Source organism: Mobula birostris, chromosome 30, assembly GCF_030028105.1.
Source record: "Mobula birostris isolate sMobBir1 chromosome 30, sMobBir1.hap1, whole genome shotgun sequence".
Taxonomy (NCBI): Eukaryota; Metazoa; Chordata; class Chondrichthyes; order Myliobatiformes; family Myliobatidae; genus Mobula; species Mobula birostris.
This window is the reverse complement of record NC_092399.1, coordinates 14,409,573-14,431,419: the sequence shown is the minus strand read 5'-3', so window position 1 is coordinate 14,431,419 and position 21,847 is coordinate 14,409,573. Positions and strand designations below refer to the sequence as shown.

The 21,847-nt window shown below is 42.8% G+C and overlaps 1 protein-coding gene across 1 annotated transcript; it reads right to left on the bottom strand.

Moving 5' to 3' along the window:
- Positions 1 to 31: 31 nt before the first annotated feature.
- tekt2 (tektin 2 (testicular)) lies at positions 32 to 21,260 on the bottom strand. Its single transcript, XM_072247007.1, has 10 exons — positions 21,122 to 21,260; positions 18,346 to 18,520; positions 13,125 to 13,250; positions 12,023 to 12,228; positions 8,088 to 8,231; positions 6,140 to 6,254; positions 3,979 to 4,086; positions 1,976 to 2,119; positions 998 to 1,077; positions 32 to 371 (listed from the first exon to the last, which is right to left on the bottom strand). The coding sequence occupies exons 2-10, from the start codon at positions 18,499 to 18,501 to the stop codon at positions 158 to 160; spliced, it is 1,293 nt and encodes a 430-aa protein (XP_072103108.1). The 5' UTR covers positions 18,502 to 18,520; positions 21,122 to 21,260; the 3' UTR covers positions 32 to 157.
- Positions 21,261 to 21,847: the final 587 nt, after the last annotated feature.

Sequence of the window (21,847 nt, the reverse complement as noted above, 5' to 3'; positions counted from 1 at the left end):
GGCACGGTGCTTTATGACTCTATACACTCGCTGAGAGAGATGAGGCACTTTTATTTATTTCCTTGACGACTACTGCATGTGTAATACATGTTCACTGCTGCAGGTGCATCATCACATTATAAAATGTATTCTCCTCTATGAACTCAATCCAATATCATCATAATAAATCAAGCTGTCTGCATTTAACTTCTGAAAGTTCCCGGTTGGGTGTACGGTTGAAACTATCCATCTTCGACACATATTTCTCGGGTGGTGTTGTCAGTTTTCTCCTTATATCCATGCTCTTGTTATCAAGGCAGAGGGAATGGGTCTTTAAACTGATGTCTTCTTGTACTCGTGCCAGTTGTTTGTAGAGCAAGGTTAAGGCATCCCTGGAGTAGAATCATAAAGGATATAAATATTCCTCATCTCTAAACTGTGTTTCTTCCACCCCACCCCCCAGAATAATGTAACATTTATCACAGTCCAGTAAACTCTGCAATTCACAATCAGCCTCACAATTTTGGGGCCTTTTGAGGTTTCACACAATTTCCACAATGACTGTTTCCTCTGTCAGCGATTGCATTGAAGTCATTTACAGCAGAACTTTGCAAGTACCTCCTACTTATCTCAACAGCGCCACCATGTGGAGGTAGGTCTTTCCCACAAGGAAATGACTGCCAGAGTTGCAATCATTAACAGAGGAAAATTGCCTTGATTTTCCTTGACGGAATATTAGGAATGTACCGTAGATCTAATTTTGTTCAAGTGGAAAACATTCACATTGTTTAATGAACAAAAATCCACTAAGATTCATGATGATAAGGGTTTGAGTGGACCATATTTTGAGAAAGGAAATGGCAGGCCAATAGTTCTGAAACTTCTACAATGCAGTCTCTAGACAAAACTATATCGTTTCAAAATCTGAAATTAATATAATGAGTGCTTTTGGCACCTACATTGGAGAAGTTGTTTTCTGTGTGAAAGCTAATGTGTGAGTTGAGTACATACAACTTACTGAGATTGACCAAGTTTCTCTTTGAGGGCAGCGATGGTCCCCTCCAACTGGTGTACCTCATCTATCAATCCATACTGTGCCTGCAGAAACAAAACATTTGCTACTGACAGTGGTCATCATTCCATCTTCAACAAATCACATTACGGCGAATGAAGATAGTTCTCCCTCTATTTTATTAATCAGTAATTCGCATCCTCTGCATTGTATGTGGTATGGGAAAGTTGTAATCATACAATATAATTTCATTAGGCATATCCTCCCATCAGTACTATACAATGGCAATATTTAGACCACAAGACCATGAGATATCGGAGCAGAATTTGGCCATTTGGCCCATTGAGTCTGCTCCACCATTTCAACATGGCTGATCCATTTTCCCTCTCAGCCCCAATCTCCTGCCTTCTCCCTGTATCCCTTCATGCCCCGACTAATCAAGGATCTATCAACCTCTGCCTTAAATATACCCAATGACTTGGCCTCCACAGCCTCCTGTGGCAACCGATTCCACAGATGCACCACTCTTTGGCTTAAGAAATTCCTCCTCATCTCCATTCTAAAAGGACAGCCCTCTATTCTGAGGCCGTGTCCTCTGGTCTTAGACTCTCTCACCATAGGAAACATCCTCTCCACATCCACTCTATCAAGGCCTTTCACCATTCGATAGGTTTCAATGAGGTCACCCCTCATTCTTCTGAATTCCAGTGAGTACAGTCCCAGAGCCATCAAATGCTCCTCATGTGACAAGCCTTTCAATCCCAGAATCATTTCTGTGAACCCCCTTTGAACCCTCTAAAGGTACATATGAAGAATTCAGCAGCAGCAGGAACAGGAAATTGAAGAGATAAAAGGAGGAAATTTCCACCCCGGGAGAGAGGGTTTAGTTTGTTGCTCACTTGTTGGCTCAGCCAGAAACCAAAACAGTGTCAAAAGTCCTAACTGAGGTAGAACCACTATGATGTAATAAGCTTTCATTCTTACTTCATCTCTAGTGAGATCAACATTGGGTCTGTAGGTACGAGTTTCAAGTCTCGTGTGGGCCACCTTCAAAGGCGCAGTCTTAGCTCGAAGATCTGCTTCAAGGTGTCGAATTTCTTCTTCCAGATCTGCAATCTCCTCCAAGATCTGAGTGAGAACAATGACACAGGAAACTAAAATATTTGTTACAACAGAAAAAAAACAGGACAGGTAGCTTCACAAAAAGAGAAAGTGCAGAATATCGGACAAAAGTGCAAGTTACATCCTCCAACACAAAGACTGGAACCTTGAGTGGCTACCAGTGAGGAATAACAAAGGCTTCTGCATACACTTCCCATTAAGGACAAAATCAGACAGCCGTCTAAACACATGCAGTTTGATGCAGAAATCACAACGTTGCTGAATATATTAACTGGCTGGCAACAATGTGTTTCTTTGATTAATCTTGCTAAATAATCCTTACTGAAGCAAAAAAACTGGAAAGTAAAGTATTCAATTCAATGTTAATCGTGTACAGAAATCAAAATGACTAAGAAATTGTCTGAGTGTGAAATACAAAAGGAGAAAATATTAAAGTAATTAGTAATTAAATGAACAAAATTAATTTTTCAGTGATATGGAGTTTATTTTGTAGTAAAAAAAATCAACACAATTTTTAGAACAAGTCAGACTCAATTTTTTCAACATAATGGTCAACTTTCTCAATATTAAAGTTCTAGACCAGAGGATACAATTTGTGAAATTGGCTTGTTTGGATAAGTTGATCCAAAGCTATGAAGTAAACATCTCATCCTTTCCTGAAGAAAGCCAGGTGCAATAATACTCATTGTACTCTTCTTTAAGAAACTAAACAATGGTATTATTGCGCCTGGCTTTGGTTACATTTCGCTTATCTCAAGACTCAATTGTCAATCTATGTGGCCAGTACGATCTTCTATGAGGTGGTGGCCAACACGGGTGATGCCAACAGGCTCAACAAACTGATTAGAAAGGCTGGCTGTGCTATAGAAGTCAAGCTGGACACACTGAAGACTGCGGTAGAACGAAGGACCCTGCAGAAAATCCTGGCAACTCTGGACAATGTTACTCAACTTGGTTGAACAAAGGAACACTCTTAGTAATAGACTGAGACAACTGCACTGCTCCAAAGAGTGCTATATGAGGTCATTCTTACTCTTGGCCGTTAGGCTCTATAATGTGTCAACCTATAGCTGGGTAAGTGATGACCCCCTCCTGTTAGACTGTTTGAGGGTTTATTCCCCTTACTTTTCTTCTAATATTTGTATCTCTGTGCACTTGTAATGCTACTGTGACACAGTAATTTCCTTTGGGATCAATAAAGTATCTATCTATCTTACACTGTATATAATGCACAGAGATTTCAATCTGCTGTTCGAGGCTCAACATTGATATCTAATTTGAGTACCAGCACAGGTAAAGAAGACACAACCTTTAGAATGCCGAACTGTTCAAAGCTGAACCAGAGGCCGCAGCAGCCACTGTTCACAATAATCTGGGAAAGGGGACAAGTACTGGACAAAGAGAGTCATTGTTAGGATCCCTAAGAAAGGAGCGCTAAGTGATTGCAACAACTGGCGTGGCATCACACTTTCGTCAGCAGCCAGCGAGATTCTTGCCAGAGTCATTGTCCAATGAATTACAGATGCTATCGATGGGTGCTTGAGGAAAGAGCAAGCTGGGATGGACCCCTGAAATGTGGAGGAAACACAGGAGACCAAAGACAACTTGGCGCCGTACCAAAGAGGCAGAAATGAGGACCCTGAACCACACCTGGGGCACACAAGAGAAGATGGCCAAGGACAGACAGAGATAGAGGACCTTCATTGCTGCCTTAAACACCACTGGCATAATGGGCAGTAATTAAAGGTAAATAAATATTCTGTCGTTCTGACTTGATCATTCTATAAATTAGAAATATACATGTTTCAACAAGCTTTAGATATAATCAAACAAAAACGGTGTCCAAATAGAATGAAGTCCATTACATTTTCCTCCTGCCACTTTAGTTCATTAAGGGCCTGTTCAAACTCATGAATTCTCTTCCTGAAGGCAAAGTCTGTGGCAACTCGCTGTGCCCCCATTTCATTATCGGTCTGCAAGGACAAAAATCAGGAATTGAGTTATGGGTCATTTCATTTTCCAAAATACCTCTTGTCTGTTCATCCTTATCCTTTTTCAAAAGGTCTCACTCTTTCCCCTTCACATCCCATGTGACACACATATCTCAAGAACTTGCTGACTGGAGGACAATTTACTAAACTTTTTATTGACATTGTGAATTTTTTTAACTCCTCATCTTAGAACCTTCCCTTTATAATCACTATTATAAATATAATAATTATTTTGGAGTAGCCGTATCAGATACTGGAGCAAGGCAGTCTTATGTTTTGTAACTTCAAAACATTAAGTAAATTCAAAGGAAGACAAGGGAGTCTGAAAATGTGGTCTAAATTTGAATTTACTTTAAGTGAAGCGTGCACATATTACATGGTAGTGTGATGACCTATGCAATTAGCATGTATTTTAATGTATAATCCATAATGAATTATATAAACAAACAAGAATGCTTAAGCAAACAATAGATTGACAAGATTACTCAAATATTACTGAAATATTAATTACACAACAGGCAGTTTTGATCTTGCATCTACTTTGCTTAAGATTAACAATAATGCAATCTCAGTGATTGGGAAGATGTTAGAATCAATTGTTAAGGATGAGGTGATGGAGTACTAGGTGACACAGGACAAGATAGTACAAAGTCAGCATGGTTTCTTTCAGGGAAAATCCTGCCTGGTGAACCAGTTGGAATTCCCTGTGGAGATTACAAATAGGATAGATAAAGGGGATGTAGTAGAGGTTGTATATTTGGACTTTCAGAAATCCTTTGACAAGGTGCCACACATGAGGCTGCTTACTAAGTTAAGAGCCCATGGTATTACAGGAAAGTTACTGACATGTTTAGAGCATTGGCTGATTGGCAGGAGGCAGTGAGTGGGAATAAAAGGATCCTTTTCTGGTTGGCTGCCAGTGACTTGTGGTGTTCCACAGGGGTCAGTGTTGGGACCACTTCTTTTTATGCTGTATGTAAATGATTTAGATGATGGAATAGATGGTTTCGTTGCCAAGTTTGCAGATGATATGAAGATTGGTGCAGGGGCAGTTAATGTTGAGGAAACGGATAGGCTGCAGAAGGACTTAAACAGATTAGCAGAATGGGCAAGAAAGTGGCAAATGAAATACAATGTTGGAAAATGCATGGTCTTGCATTTTGGTAGTAGAAATAAATGTGTAGACTATTTTATAAACAGAGGAAATCCAGGAATCTGAGATGCAGAAGGACTTGGGAGTTCTTGTGCAGAACACCCTGAAGGTTAACTTGCAGGCTGAGTCAGTGATGAGGAAGACAAATGTCATGTTAGCATTCATTTCAAGAGGCCTAGAATACAAGAGTAAGGATGTGATACTGAGGCTTTCTAAGGCACTGGTGAGACTCACCTTGAGTATTGTAAACAGTTTTGGGCCTCTCATCTTCCAAAAGATGTGCTGGCATTGGAGAGGATCCAGAGGAGGTTCACAAGGATGATTCCAGGAATGAAAGGGTTATCATATGAGAAACATTTGATGGCTCTGGGTCTGTACTTGCTGGAATTCAGGAGGATGAGGGGGATCTGATTGAAACCTTTCGAATGTCAAAAGGCCTAGACAGAGTAGATGTAGAAAGGATGTTTCCCGTGGTGGGGGAGTCTAGGACAAGAGGGCACAGCCTCGGGATAAAGAGGCGCCCTTTCGAAACAGAGACGTGGAGAAATTTCTTTAGCCAAAGGGTGGTGAATTTGTGGAATTTGTTGCCACGTGCATCTGTGGAGGCCAGGTTGTTGGCTGTATTTAAGGCAGAGGTTGATGGGTTCTGGATTGGACATGGCATCAAAGGCTACGGGGAGAAGGCCGGGAAACGGGGTTGAGGAGGAGATAGAAAAAAAGGATCAGCCATGATTGAATGGTGGAGCAGACTCAATGGGCCAGATAGCCTAATTCTGCTCCTATGTCTTATTATCTTATGGTCTAACATAAATCTCCTTGACACAGATTTCAGCTTTTGCAGGTCCTATAAGGAGGTGATTAGAAGTTCTCATTAAGACTTACGTGTTTAATGGTGGCTTGAATCGCCTCACGAAGACTAGTTGAAGCTTTCATCTCTGCCTCTGCACGGTCCTTGTTGTAACGGCTGAACATATCCCACTGCTGAACAGTGGTTAATCTACCCAAAGCAGGCAACAACAAAAACAGAGGTGAACTCATTCTTCCCCACCCTCATCATTTTTAGTTTAGTCTTTTCTGCTTCCTGAATTTAGGTGACCATCTCATTGGAGAATATCCTAGGTCTATTTATTTGGTTACTGAATGATGATAAATTGTGTGGTACTAAGCTAGAGGACATCATTGCTGACGTGGCCAAACTGAATTAGGTATTCAGCTAAGACAGCAGTTGAGAAGCTACAATTGGCCACAATATAGATAGGTAGATAGATATACTTTATTGATCTCGGGGGAAATTGAGTGTACTCATAAACGTACTCATTTCTGATTTACTTTTCAAAATCAGAATCTCGCCGGCATATATCATGAAATTTGTCTTAGCAGCAGCAGTACAAGCAATGCAAGATAAATATAGAGAAAAAGACAGAATTACTGTAAGTATGCATATTCAAGATTCAAGTACATTTATTATCAAAGAATGTATAAATTATACAACCTTGAGATTTGTTTGCCCACTGGTAGCCACCAAGCAATAAACCCGAAAGAACCCAATTAAAAAATAAAATTAAAAATAAAAGACCAACACTCGATGCGCAAGAGAAAGAAAAACATACAAATCAAATGCAAATACAATGTATATTAAATAGTTAAATTCAATAAATAGTGCAAAAACAGAAATAAAAAAGAAGCGAGGTAGTGTTCACGTTCAATGTCCATTTAGGAATCAGATGGCAGAGGGGAAGAAGCTGTTCCTGAATCACTGAGTATGTGCCTTCAGGCTCCTGTACCTCCTACCTGATGGTAACAATGAGAAGAAGGCATGTCCTGGGTGGTGGGGGCCCTTAATGATGGATGCTGCCTTTCTGAGGCATCGCTCCTTGAAGATGCCTTGGATACTACGGAGGCTAGTTTCTATGACAGCTAATTTTATCCTTGCGATACCTTAATGCACTGTATAATGATTTGATCTGTATCAACAGTATGCAAAAAGCGCTTTTCACTGTATCGTGGAACAATAAACCAATTCCAAGTCGGTGTGCTGAAGATTGATTTAACAATAGCTCAGAACGACTGTCATATTCACAGGGTGTTTTCTTGATACTCAACATAACTAAGCTTTCACTGGATCGACTAGGCTTATACTCTCTGGAATTTAGAAGATTGAGGGGGGATCTGATTGAAACGTATAAAATTCTAAAGGGATTGGACAGGCTAGATGCAGGAAGATTGTTCCTGATGTTGGGGAAGTCCAGAAGGAGGGGTCACAGTTTGAGGATAAAGGGGAAGCCTTTTAGGACCGAGATGAGGAAAAACTTCTTCACACAGAGAGTGGTGAATCTGTGGAGTTCTCTGCCACAGGTAACAGTTGAGGACAGAAATAATGGGCCTACCTGGACAGTCAGGTTTGTGGATCTTGGGCAGGAGGTAGAAAAGAGCAGGCAGAGTAATGAGGTTAGTGGCAGTGGTTGGGAGATCTCCAGAGCTGATGGGGTTGGTGAGGGTGCAGAAGGTGTCTGAGAGTTGCTGCCTGGCCTCAATCCAAGACCTTTTTCAGTACAAAGGTCAAACTGCATTGGCTCAGTGGGTAAATTGACCACTAGATAGGTTAATCTCATTCAAGCTTCTAGTTTGTGATCACTTAGTCAACCTCAGCCTAATAACATGGATGCCTAGAAGAGGAGTTAATTGGTCAATATGCTGCCGAAATTATAGCCATAGTTCATCATAATCAAAAGGGGGAAACCTGTTTGTCTTTGGAGTGACGGGTGGAAGAGTACAGAACTGAAACGAAGCACTGAGAACAATCCACATCGGACAAAAAAGATTTTCTTACCCAGGAGGGATACGCAGTGGGTTGGGTTTGAGTGAAATATTTGGGGAATTATTGTTGAGAGACAGGGCCACTCCATCAGTATTCAGAGCTTCCCTTTTATTCTTGATGTCAAAGATCAGCTGCTGGCGTGCTTCCATTAACAAGCTGCATGAAGAAAAGAAAACAACAGGACGTCCGTCCAGTCAATCAATTGGGCCAGCTGAGAACGCAATCTCACCTCGAGTCAATAAGGTTGTGGATGCAGGTCCTACTCCAGGGCTCTGCACAAATACCTAGACCGTTTCAGAAATGGGAAAAATCTCAAAATCAGGTAACTTGCAGAGAAACTTGGTGGAAAGGATGAAAGGAATGTCTGTGATAGGACGAGGAGACAAATTCCAGCTGAGAAAGCTGGTTACTTGCAGATAGGTCTATTTGTAGAAGGTATGAATAGAATGAAAAGAGTAAAAACAGGAGGGGAGAGGATAAGTGTTGGGGATCAGAACATAGAATAATACAGCACATTACTGGCCCTTCAGACGATGGCATTGTCTCAAAGTTTTAACCTATTCTAAGATCAATCTAACCCTTCCTTCCCACATAGCCCTCCATTTTTCAATCACCATGTGACCATATAAGAGTCTCTTCAATGTCCCTAATGTATCAACAGGCTGGAGAACAAAAACAGGGAATACTCAAAGTTCTTCACAGGCCAGGCAGCATCTGCGGAGAGAGAAGCAGTTACTGATGGAGATTGACTTCTTCTCATCAGAACTGGCCTGAGGGAGTGAGGTGGAACATAATGTGACAGGCAAAAGGAAAGTTGGGGTTAACCCAGTGGACTGGAGATATTCTGGGAAGTAGTGTTAAAAATCTGAAGTGAAAACAGATTGCTGGCAGTATTCAGGTTGGGGAACAGCACTGAAGAAAGAGAGGTAAGTGTTGCAAGACGATGACCTTGCATTCCAACTGGTTTGTTCTGAAACCAACCAAAAATGTAGATTTTCTGCCGTTGTTTTTTTTTAATCTTAAATCCCAAGGGCAGCAATAGACCAGAAGGCATATTGTAGAAGTGGGACGGAGAGTTAAGGTGGCAGGCAGTAAGGAGCACAGGGTTACCCTTGAGGACTGACTGGGGGTAGTGTGCAAAGAAGCCACCCATTCCACTTTTGGTCCCCCCAACCATGGAGCAGAACACTAAATGCAAAAAAAAATGCAGGTCAATCACTGCTTTATCAGAAAGAACCTGGGTCTGGAGACGGTGAGAAGGGCAGATGACTTCCCGCAAATACTGGCTGGTGGTGGAAACGGAAGAGCAAATTAACACATTAAGGGAGGGAACAGTACTTCTAGAATGTTGATGGGGAAAGAAAAATGTGTCTTCTAAAGATGTTGTCTGGAATCTATATAGTGTGGCGAGAATACACATAGATGTTAGCTGTCCTGTGAGGTCAGCAGTTGGTTTGCCACCTGTCCTCAGGGGAAGGAGAGATAAGGAACAATGGAGCAGCGTCTGGAGATGTGTAATGAAGGGACGGGAGAGAGAGAGAGCTGTCTGGAGCGGCTCCCCCTTTGAACCCTGAACTGTTTGAAGTGATGGACAGGCGATACCCCAGCAGGGGGATAAAAAGGGACAGGTTCGCTAAGGCAGGACACACACATGACACCCGAGGTAACGAGACCCTGGAAGCGGTGCGCCTCTCACGAGTCGGTGGGAAGTACCGGACAACGCACAGGGTGGAAAGGTACGATCAGCGGGAACCTGGTGTGTGTCCGCCCTTGCTTGGGTGCCGAGTTCACTGCAGAGGATCGACCGCATCTGGAGGAGGGGTCGCAGTCGGTGACCTCAGGTGACATCACCAAGGACCTGCCCAAAAGCTGCTTGTGAGCCATATCGCTGGTCTGTGAGTGGAAGACGTGTCTGAATGATCAGTCGTTCCCGTTCTCTCTCTCTGTCTCCCCCCCCCCACGTTGTCCATCGCCATGGCAACGATTACTGCGAACTGAACTACTAAATCAGACTGAACTTTGTGTCACTTTGAAATTGGTCATTTATCCCTAGACAACGATAGAGCTTGATTGATGCTGTTATCTTAATTCTGTGCACATGTGGTTATCATTGCTGAACTGTTGCATTTATTATCCTTTCGATTACTGTGTTGCTTGTTTCTTTAATAAAACTTTCTTAGTTCTAGTAATCCAGACTCCAACTGAGTGATCCATTTCTGCTGGTTGGGCAACCCAGTTACGGGGTACGTAACAATAGGATTTTCCAAAACAGTGGATTCTGGTTAATTGGGACAGTTGCTTATTTGAGATGAGGCTAAAAGAACAAAAACAAATTGATAAAAAAGATGGGATTCCCTTCATTTATTTGAGATCCTAAGCGGCTTAATTGGGGCAGGGCATTATTGCCGAACATTTTCTAACCGGCATTAGCCATGGGCATGTCGTGTGGCCATTAGACACTACACTGTGCTTAGAGTGAACAGTTTTTAAATAACGTCACTTACTGTGTTAAAAAAAAAAGAGATTTTTGTCACTGATATTTGGCGAGTAATAAACTCTCAATTTATAACAATTCAGAATGATTTTGCTTACTGTGGTTTCAAGAATTCGGACTTGGAGATGTCAAAAATGGCCTGGAGTGAAAATAAAACACTTCACTACTTCAACAAATTAGGAGCTATGAAGGCATGGACAATCATTTTGAATGTTGCAATAAAAACTCACCAGTTGTAAATATATGTCTTTGGAATCAGAGCCCCACATGGTCACGGTGAGAGCATACAAACTCCTTTACAGTGGTGGGATTGAACCTGATCTTACTCCTGGCACTCTGCAAAGCCTTGTGCTAACCACTACCCTACCAAGTTTAGAGTTTTTCCATGTAGATTCCAACGCCTTAAAGCTTCAATCTTGGAAGACGGAGAGGGAAGATGGAAGAGAAACTAAAGTTAGAAGGAAAAATTTTGAAAACGGATAACATTTCAACAATGGACCTTTTCCTTGCATGTTAGTTCAACACAACCGGGAGAACTGGGACTTAGATAATTTGGTTAGAACAAGAGTGATACATAACAGGACTTTGAGCCAGTAAGATGTGAGTGCAGAGCTTTGGAAGAGTTTAAGTGCATATTGAACTATGGAGATTAATTGAAGTTCAGGGCAGTTGAAATCTAGATATTGTATGTCTATGGATAATCCAAAGGCAAGATCATTGTTCCTCCACAAGAGGATTGAGAAGGGAACCAAATCATTTCACAGTAGTTGGTTCAGGGACTGCATTTGTAGAGTTCTAAATGAAAGTGGAAAGTTATAGAGCACGATAGTAAAGAAACAGACCCTTCAGCCCATCTTGACCAAGCTGAACTATTATTCTGTCTAGTCCTTTTGAGCCGTGCCTGGACCATAGCCCTTCATACTCCTATCCATGTTGCAATTGAACCTGCATCCACCACTTCCACTGGCAGATAGTTCCACACTCGCACTACCCTCTGCGCTGTGGCAGCGTAGTGTCGCTATTGCAGTCTGGGTGCTGGGAGTTCAATTCCTGCGCACCTCTGTAAGCAAGTCTGTACGTTCTTCCTGTGCATGCATGGGTTACCTCCGGGTGCTCCTGTTTCCTCCCACAGTCCAAAAACCTATCGGTTAGTAGGTTCATTGGTCATTGCAAGTTGTCCTGTGATGAGGCTAGGGCTAAGTTGAGGGATGCCAGGCAGTGCGGCTCAGTGAGGTGCAAGTATCTGCTGTACTTCTCTAAATAAATAAAGAAGATTCCCCTCTGGTTCGCCTTAAATATTTCACCTTTCAGCCTTAACCATTGTCCTCTAGTTCTGGTCGCACTACACTTTTGGATAACTTAGTAGATTTCAAAATATACTGGATATGAGTAACGCAAGATGTCACAAGTGATCAGAGATACTAATAAGTTACAGGCAGATGTTTGCACATACCTGAGTTGTTCAAAGGCTTCACTGACTTTTTGCTGAAGTGCTTTCTTTGAACCATCAATCACCTCAACCTCCTTAAGCAGCTGTTCATGCACTTGGTCTGTCACAAGATCAATGTCCTGCCGACCTTCCCGTAAAGTTAGAGACTCGATGGCAACATCCAGATTTAGGTTCTTGGCTTCTAAAGCACGTTCTGCTTCTTCCTTAGTCTGGAAGGGGTCAATTAAAACTACTCAACTGTATGAAAATATACCTCCCTCCACGTAAAAATATATATTAACTTTGATCAGGTTGAATAATTTAGAAGTATTACTTTCCCGAAGCAGTAAGGCTGATCAACACCTCCACCTCCACACCCCCCACCACCACTACTTTATCATTTCCTGTCAGTCACCTTGTGCTCTGACAATCCTGTACCTATGGATATACAATCAATCAATGTATATAAACTATCTTATGTATTTATATTTAATGTGTTTTATTATTGTGTTCTTTATCTTATTGCGTGGTTTTTTTTTGTGCTGCACCAGATCTGAAGTAGCAATTACTTCATTCTCCATTACACTTGTGTACTGGAGGTGACATTAAGTAATCTTAAACCTATTAGGTGTTCTCTGGATAAAGAAAACATTGATTAAATCCTTAAACTACACAGATAGAAGGATCACTCTAATTTTCGCTGTGGTGTGAAGTTTGCATTTGATTTCAGTGCCTGGGTCTTTACCGTACCGTGGAGGTGCGACAAGGGAAATGGATGTTGTTAGAAAGTAAGTGGGAAGGTTGGAAAATACGAGGGACCCAGGGTAAGTGAAGAAGCAACAAAGCTTGTATCTCTGAGGCTCAGCTAAGGCAGGACATTTTTTTTCAGGCTAGTTTAGAAAGTTCCGCCTGACATTCACCCAGATTAAGTAAGACGATTTGTTGTCCGACTTTACGAAGTTTCCTCACTTTTCCTCCATCCTCATTGTTCAAATATTATCAGTGAAAACCCTCAAATACAATAACCTGAATCCAAGGTTTGTACCTTCATGTTTGCGCAATGCAATGCTTTCAAAATGTAATAATTCTGAGATCAGGAGGAACTACACAGTATAGTTAAACTTACTTTGGTTAAACCATCTATTTCAGCATTAATATCGCAAAGAGCAATCTCCAGAAGTTCCTTCCATCGCTCCACATCGTCCATACGGTCAGCGAGTCGGGTGCTGTTATCCTCTTGGTCCCATTTAGTCTGCAATGAGTAGTAGATCATACAGTTCCACAGATCAATAAACTCAATTGGATCACGAAGGTCAGCTTCCACCAGCTGGTTGGAAATAGCATCATTCTAAGTTGTACATTCTAAGTCAGCTTCCCAACCCCTCCTCCCCCCCCCCAAATATTTCCAGTCTAATAACCTTTACAACACAGTTCCGAATACAAATTTCTTAAAGGTCAGAAATAAATAGCGATGAGAACAGAAGACATTAGAATGAAAAGATTGATTAAATTACAGGTCGAAAGAACAAATTTTGTTTAGTTTACCAGGTTACTAAGCTTGTCAATATCACTGCCGGGACATTATTCATCCTCATTTTTCTTATACACATGTCAGAACGTGCACAGTGGTTACTAAAGATTGTGATCTTTTGGAGATACTATTCCTATTATATAGGTTAACAACTGACAAACCTGTAATTGATAAACAAATCTTTACCTGCCCCTCCTACCGCTTTCCATCGGGATCGCTCCCTCTGTGATTCCCTTGCCCATTCATCCCTCCGCACTAATCTCCCTCCCAGCACTTATCCCTGCGAGTGTCCCAAGTGCTACCTCCATTTGCCTCCATTCAGGGCCCCAAACAGTCCTCCCTGGCGAGGCAACACCTCCCTTGCGAATCTTCTAGGGCTGTCTATTGTGTCCGGTGCTCCCGATGCAGCCTCCTCTACCATTGGTGAGAGCCGTCATAAATTGGGGGACCGCTTTGTCGAGTACCTCTGCTCTATCCACCAAAAGTGGAACTTCCCAGTGACCAAACATTCTAATTCCAATTCACACTCCCATTCTGACATGTCAGTCCATGGCCTCCTCCTGTGCTAAGATGAGGCCACTCTCAGGGTAAAGCAGCAACACCATATATTCCATCTGGGTAGCCTCCAACCCAATGGCGTGAATATCAATTTCTCCTTCCAGTAAAAAAACTACTTCCCCCTCCCCTCTTCTTCTATTCCCCACTCTGGCCTCTTACCTCGTCTCACCTCCCCCGGACCCTCTTCCTGTGGTCCTCTCTTCTCTCCAGTCAGATTGCTTCTTCTCCAGCCCTTGACCTTTCCCACCCACCCGGCTTCACCTGTCATCCTCCTTCCCCTCCCCTCCCCTCCCCTCCCTTTTCATTCTGGTGTCACACCCCGCACCCCCCCCATTCTTTCCAGTCCTGAAGAAGGCCCTCAGCCTGAAACATCGTCTGTTTATTAATTTCCTGAGATGCTGCCTGACCTTCTGAGTTCCACCTACAATTTGTGTCTGTTGCTCTGTAATTGTAATGCTTGATTTACACTAGTTGCAAGACTACATCAGAATATATTTTCTAATTCCCCGGGATTCATTCCGAAACACAATTTTTACAGCTATGCAATTTGCCCTCAGCTGTACGAATGGATCAGGTTCTTTGGGAACAGGCACTGGATGTCAAACCAATACTGTACTGCGGCTGCATATACACGCTAAACAAGATCATTGGAAAAATTGAAAAGGAAGAGATAGAGAAGACATTATATGTCTCTCCATAAAATGTAACAGTGACTGCTTGTTTCAGGCAAGGTAGCCCAAGAATGGCAAATGTGACCGGTGGTGTGTTCAGAAGGTTTTGTGGTTATTTCTCATTTTCCATCTCAGACACTGGTAAGTCAGAGTAAAGTCAGTTGTGTTTAATTTGTCTGGCGATACTCTCCTGGTAAGTCTGAGTAAAGTCAGTTGTGTTTCATAGGTCTGGTGATACTTTCCTGGTAGGTTTTCCAAACGCTAAGTTTAAAATTTGCTGTCACCTTTAAATGAAAATGGGTATAAATGGATTGAAGGATAAACGCAACACACACAAAATGCTGGAGGAACGCAGCAAGCCAGGCAGTGTGAGTTTTCCAGCATCTGCAGTTTTCTCATGTGCGTTTATCTAATGCCTTTCACAAGTGATGGAGTATTAAATTACTTCATAGTCGCAGGTTTTGCCTTTGAGGTGTCACAACCATAACTGCTGCTTTTCAGCCAAATGTTGGGAAACACTTGTACGCAAAGTCCCTCACAGATCCAAGGAACTGAACCTCGGGCATACTGAACGCAAGCACCCTCAGATGGCTGAGCGACCTAGCTGATTTATTTATTTATTGAGAGACAGCCCTTTGAGCCGCGCTGCCCAGCAATCCCCCGATTTAACCCGAGCCTAAACACAGGACAACTTACTATGACCAATTAACCTACCAGCCGGTGTGTGTCTTTAGACTGTGGGCGGAAACCAGAGCACCCGGAGGAAACTCACACGGTCACAGGGAGAACGTACAAACTCCTTACCGACAGTGGTGGGAGTTGAACTGGGGTCCCCCTGTACCGTAAAGCATCATGCTCACCACTACCTTACTGTCTGCCTGTGCCTCCGCGTCTGTTTTCAACAAATGGACTAAATAACCTGGTTTCATCACCTCTGTGTACATATGATGACAGTAAGTCTTCATACTGGTCACCACATTTACTGGCAAGTCCATACTGAGACAGAAATGAATTGAGAGAGTAAAGAATGAGGCTGGAAGTGAAAATACAATGAGAACAGAAGTTCTTGTTCATACATAATGATCTAGAAGTGTAATTAGATATTGGTCTCTCAACAGCGAGCTGAGACACTGGGGATCTTGCCTTCCCAGAATAGTAACTTACAAAGGAAGGCAAAATTACATTTATACAGGTGAAAATGAGCAAGATTCTACAATGTGGTCATCTATTTTATATTTCATGGGAAGCTGAATAACGTGTATTTGTGTCATCAAGGCTTTATTAAATTGACCAGTCCAGAGGTTCATTTATTATCGAAGTATGTCTGCAGTATACAACCCTGACGTGTGTCTTCTACACGTGAACATCAAGAAACTCAGGGTCCTGATGTGGGATTTTTTCCCCTCCCAGGGGTGCTGCTCGACCCACAGGGTTCCTCCAGCGAATTGTGTGTTGCTCCAGATTCCTGCGTCTGTGGTCTCTCGTGTCTCTACCACGAGACTCAGGCGCCACTTGCACCCACCCGTGGGCTTCCTGTGGGATTTTCATTGGAACGTCTGCTCATTACTGAGCTTTCCTCGGGAGATCTAGGGCCTACATAAGCTGGACATCCATATCTACCTTCAGATGGCCAGCTGCTTTAACTCCTCACTCACTGCGGCTCATCATCCTTACTAGGCGTAGGCCGTCGAAGGTAACTGGCCAGAGTCCTCTGTTCTGGGCCAGTCTTTCACATTGGTTCCAGGTGTAGCTCGCCTTCCTGGTGTACCCTTCCTCCTCCAGGGACGAGGCCTTTGGAGTTACTGCAGCTCTGGGTTTTTATGAGGCAGGGTTGCTAGCCCCATGCCCAACCCTCCACCTTTCACAGCTGGGCTTGGGGACCATCCATGGCGCGGTTATTTTAACTCCACTACTCACTCAAATGCCTCAAAGTAGCCCTTGTAATTCTACTTTCCAATCCCACACTCACATGTCTGCCCGTGGCCTCCTCTGCTGTCAAGTTGAGAATACTCGCAAGTTAGAGGAACAGCACCTCATATTCCATCTTGGAAGTCTCCAACCTGATGTCACCGACATCGATTTCTCTGTCTTCTAGAACCACTCGCCTCTGTTCCATCCCCTACTCCTCTTCGTCTTCATGAATCCCACTGGTCCTTCTCCATCTCCTCCTTGCCCTTACACACACCTTGCCTTTGGTTTCCCACCTCCTCCCCTTAATTCCATGGTTTACTCTCCTCTCCTGTCAGATTCTTCAGCCCTTTGCCTCTTCTACCTATCACCTCCCTGCTTCTCTCTTCATCCCATCTTCCACCTTCCCATCTTCTCCTCCTCATCTGGTGTCACCAGTCACCCACCAGCTTGTGCTCCCCCGCCCTTTCATTCTGACTTCTGTCTTTTCCTTCCCATCCTGACGAAGGGTTTTGGCACAAAACGTTGACTGGTCATTTCCCAACTAGAAAGCCACCTGACCTGCTGAGTTCCTCCTGCACCTTGCGTGTGCTGCTCCAGATTTCCAACATCTGCAGAATCTCTTGCGTTCCGCATATCTGCTTGACTGATTAGACTGGGAAAGGGCACGCAAATCAGAAAGTTAACATTGAAAGACTCTCAAGCCCTTTGGTCATACAAAATGCTTTGTAGCCAAGAAACTGAAGTGTTTTTAATAGTCCCACCTCACAGAAAAGACCTGGCTTCATCCTAGTGCAGTAACAGTCACAGAACTACTGATTGTTGTAAAAAAAAACCCTTCTAGTTCCCTAATGTTTATCAGGGAGAAACTTAATGTGAGTCTTAACGCCCTCTCAAATGAGCTAGCAAGTCACTGATACTGTAGGAGCCATGCATCTGTTCTCTATTTGCTTTCTATTCTGTGCTGTGCATTTATTACATTTATTACGGTAACTAGTCACGAGTGGGGGCGCGGTAAAGGTAACGGGAATAAGTTACGTACTCTTGCTCATTTTGTGGTAGTTTGTAGCTTGGGACCGTGGAGGTCATATCTTTGCTGAGCGTTGAGTAAACGCTCAATAACACTTTGTTATGTTTGCTAATTGCTAGTAAAGGGTTGAATAAAGGATTCAACTCTTGGGAAGGATCATTTCATCGGAGCTGAGGGCGCCTCACGCAAGTGTAACAACTCCGCAGGGTCGCAGGCTACCGGTAATTGTTTTGTTCTGATCTTGGATTAGTTTTGCCGCTACAGATTCCATTACTTATCAAAAATGTTGAATCCTGAAATAGATTCCAGTCGTCTTCCTCACTGCTGTAATGAAGTTCACCTTTACTTAAAATTGTACTTCAAAATGCTACAACTCACTCAAAATTACCCAAAACGGCCTTGAATTGAGCTCTTTTAGTTTAGTTCCACTAAAGAACTCAGGACATAATCTGTTTGTTCGAAGTATGTGACTGTTACAAGCAGGGCCACCATTTACTGTGGACACACAGGGATATGGGCCATGTGCAGGCAGATGTGCAATTTAATGTTCAGCATGGTTATGATGGGCCGAAGGGCCTGTTCCTGTGTGGTACTGTTCTCTGTATGCATTCACGACCTCTTTCATAAATGCCGTGGCTTGGATTCATACCTGATTGTTGGTTTCATTTCGCAGGCTCCTGCTTTCCTGCCGAATCTGGTGGGACGTATAACGTTGTCTTTCTGAATTGGTTGAAACCTGGTTATTACTGGCAAACCAGTCTGGGACAGAATATCTCTGAGCTGATTTTAAACTCAGAGTTTCCATTTTGCCTTTGTGAAATCAACTGAAAAATAAAATTCAGAGTTGTTAGAAGAATATACTACGGTTGATTACTATTTTCTCTCTCTGTGACAGTGATATGTTTATCCTCAGCCTGCTTCATGTGAAGAAAGGAGAGGATATTAACAGGGAACCCCAGATAATTCAAAAGAAAATCCAAATGACATGCACAACATCTCTAACACAAAATACTCTGCAGATGCTGGGGTCAAAGTAACACTCACAACACACTGGAGGAACTCAGCAGGTTGGGCAGCATCCGTGGAAATGATCAGTCAACGTTTCGGGCTGGAACCCTTCGTCAGGACTGTAGGGGGAAGAAGGTGGGGGAGGGTGGGAAGGAGAAGGCTGGTAGGTTCCGGGTGAAAAGCCAATAAGGGGAAAGACAAGGGGGTGGGGGAGAGGAGGCAGGGAGGTGATAGGCAGGAAAGGTGAAGAAGAAAATAAGCACAATGGGTAGTAGAAGGAGGCGGAACCATGAGGGAGGTGATAGGCAGCTGGGGGAGGGGGCAGAGTGAAATAGGGATAGAGGAAGGGAGGGGGAGGGAATTACCGGAAGTTAGAGAATTCCATGTTCATGCCAAGGGTCTGAACATCTCTTCTAGTTCTGAGGAAGAGTCATTGTCCTGAAAAATTAACTGCTTCTCTCTCCACAAGCGCTGCCTGACCATTTGAGCACCTCAGCACTTCCCATTTTTTTTTTGGCAGAAAGATAAATGGTGAATAGATATATTCAGAACTCTGAAACTATCAGTGCGATTGTCTCTCTTCTGCTAACACTTAAATCCAATCTGTAATTACAGCCTCCCACCAGTGATGGCATCATCCTCAGTTCTGCTTTATCAGATAAGGGTTTCATTACCTCCTCTGATCACAAACAGATCTCATGTCCTCTCTATTGCTACATCTTTCTTAAGGTTTTACAATGTTCAATAATATATACATGCAGTTGGCCACTTTATTTGGTACCTCCTGTACTTAATAAAGTGGGCACTGAGTATATGTTCGTGGTCTTCTGCTGCCGTAGCTTACCCCACTTCAAGGTTTGATGTTTTGAGCACTCAGAGATGCTCTTCTGCCCGCCACTGTTGTAACATGTGATAATATTTGAGTTACTGTCGCCTTCCTGTCAACTTGAAGCAGTCTGGCCATTCTCCTCCGACCCCTCTCATTAACAAGGTACTTTCACCCAGAAAGCTGCAGCTCACCAGATTTTTTTTTTGCACCATTCTCCGTAAGCTCTAGCGACTGTTGTGTGTGAAAATCCCTAGAAATCGGCAGTTTCTGAGATACTCAAACTACTGTCCGGCACCAACAATCATTCCACAGTCAGTCACTTAGATCACATTTCTTCTCCATTCTGATGTTCAGTCTGAACAATAATTGAACCTCTTGACCATGTCTGCATGCTTTTATGCATCGAGTTGTGGCCCCATGATTGGCTGATTAGAGATTTGTATTAATCTCTAATTAATTAATTAATACTGGGTGTATTTTTGCAAGATTTAAAGTACAGCACCCAGTATGCTAACTGGAGTTAACAAAGGGATAATTCTGTTTTCAACTTCCCACTTGAGTTTCTAATCTTTTAGTTGGTTTTACCCCTCAAGTATCTACACTACAGGCAGTCCTGAACTTTCCCACTAATATGTAAAACATGATCTTTCATGTTCTCAATCCACATAGAATTTAAATTAGAAAATGCTCTTCCTTTTTAATTATCTTAAAATTAGGAAGTTTAATGTCCCTCCTAACCAACGGTTTATATTGAGATGGCATTGACATAAAACATGTCTTGGCACTTTATTCTATTGTTAAGTAGATGGTGGGAAAAGTTGAAAGAGAGAAGGAAGGGGTGGACCCACAAGTATTCCTCAGAAAGAAACAAAATGCTGTACTCACCAAGTCAGGCTGCATCTGTGGAGAGGAAAGTTAGCAATAAAACAAGTTTCCCTAACGTATTGAACAGCAAATGAGCAATGAAATAAGTTGATATACAGTTAAAAAAGAAATCAGTTAAGTGATTTGAGGAGATGTACAAGGATATCTCTGAAGGAAGGACGAGGAGCAGTAACATCTAAATCAGGAAGCGAATTACAGAGTACAGTGTTGAGTCTGATGAAGATTCCATTTTGATGCAGTGAGAAGAGAGGTTGGCTGGAGATAAAAGATATGAACTCTCATATCAAAGATATCTTCTACAATCCGGATACTCAGAATCCTGAATAACAGAATTTTTTTGCAGACTTGCAGTCTCAGTCCTGATCCCGCACATTAACCATCAGCGTTAAAAAAGTTAATTAAAATTGCTCTTCCCACATTTCCTGACCAGACTCGTGTAGCAACCAGGAACTTAGCTAGCCTCTTTGCTTTCGTGCGCCATTGTCAGGCCTTTGCTGAGGGGCTAAGTTTTCTACTTTTTGTGTTCGGCTTCGGAACGATCAGTGGGCATTACTTAAATCACTAACATGTGAAGAAAAGGTCGTCCAGTAAATGAAAGTACTTAACCCATCATTCGATGGTTGGAGGATGTAACACGTAAATAAAAGTTGCTGCGCTCCAGTGAATTCAAACATCAAACATCAGCAAAAAACCAGGGACTTACCCACAGGTTCGTGTTTGTTACTTTCAGCCTTCAAACAGCGACTCCGTGAAGCAGCCACTGGATTCTCCCGAGCGCCCCACCCCGTCCTTTCCAAACACCGGCACGTTGCTGGGAGACGGCGTCCTTCTCCAATCAGAACAGCACCGCTGGTACAAAATAACCATGACAACTGAAAGGGCAACAACAAGACCGCAGGACACGTGGTCCTTTATCAATAATTCATTTGTGTGCGTTAAAGTGTGACATTATGATAGAATTTACTCTCGGGATCCGCGATAGATTCGCCTGCTGTCCCGGCGAGGTTACCCCACCCAGCCCCACGACGGAGAGGTTTAAAATTCGGAATAAACTAATCTAAAATTACGGGCCACTGAGCAACACGAAGCAGATACATAAAGTGAGTAAAATAGTTGTGGAAACGTTAGGATTAGAAACAGGTAGCGCTGAAATCGAAAAAAAATAGGTGAGGTGAAAATATTGGTCCTTTCTGACACATGTAGGCTGATTGTATTTTCCCTCTGGATCGAGGATAACTTACTTCCCTCCGATTTTATGGGTTCTTGGCTAATACAGTCAATGTGACACCTACAAACTCTTTGACGGATGGACAACTGGTGGTCAGTGGGAGGAGTGTCCTTAGATCAGAATCAGGTTTATTATCACCGGCATGTGACGTGAAATTTGTTAGCTTAGCAGCAGCAGTTCAATGCAATACAGAATCTAGCA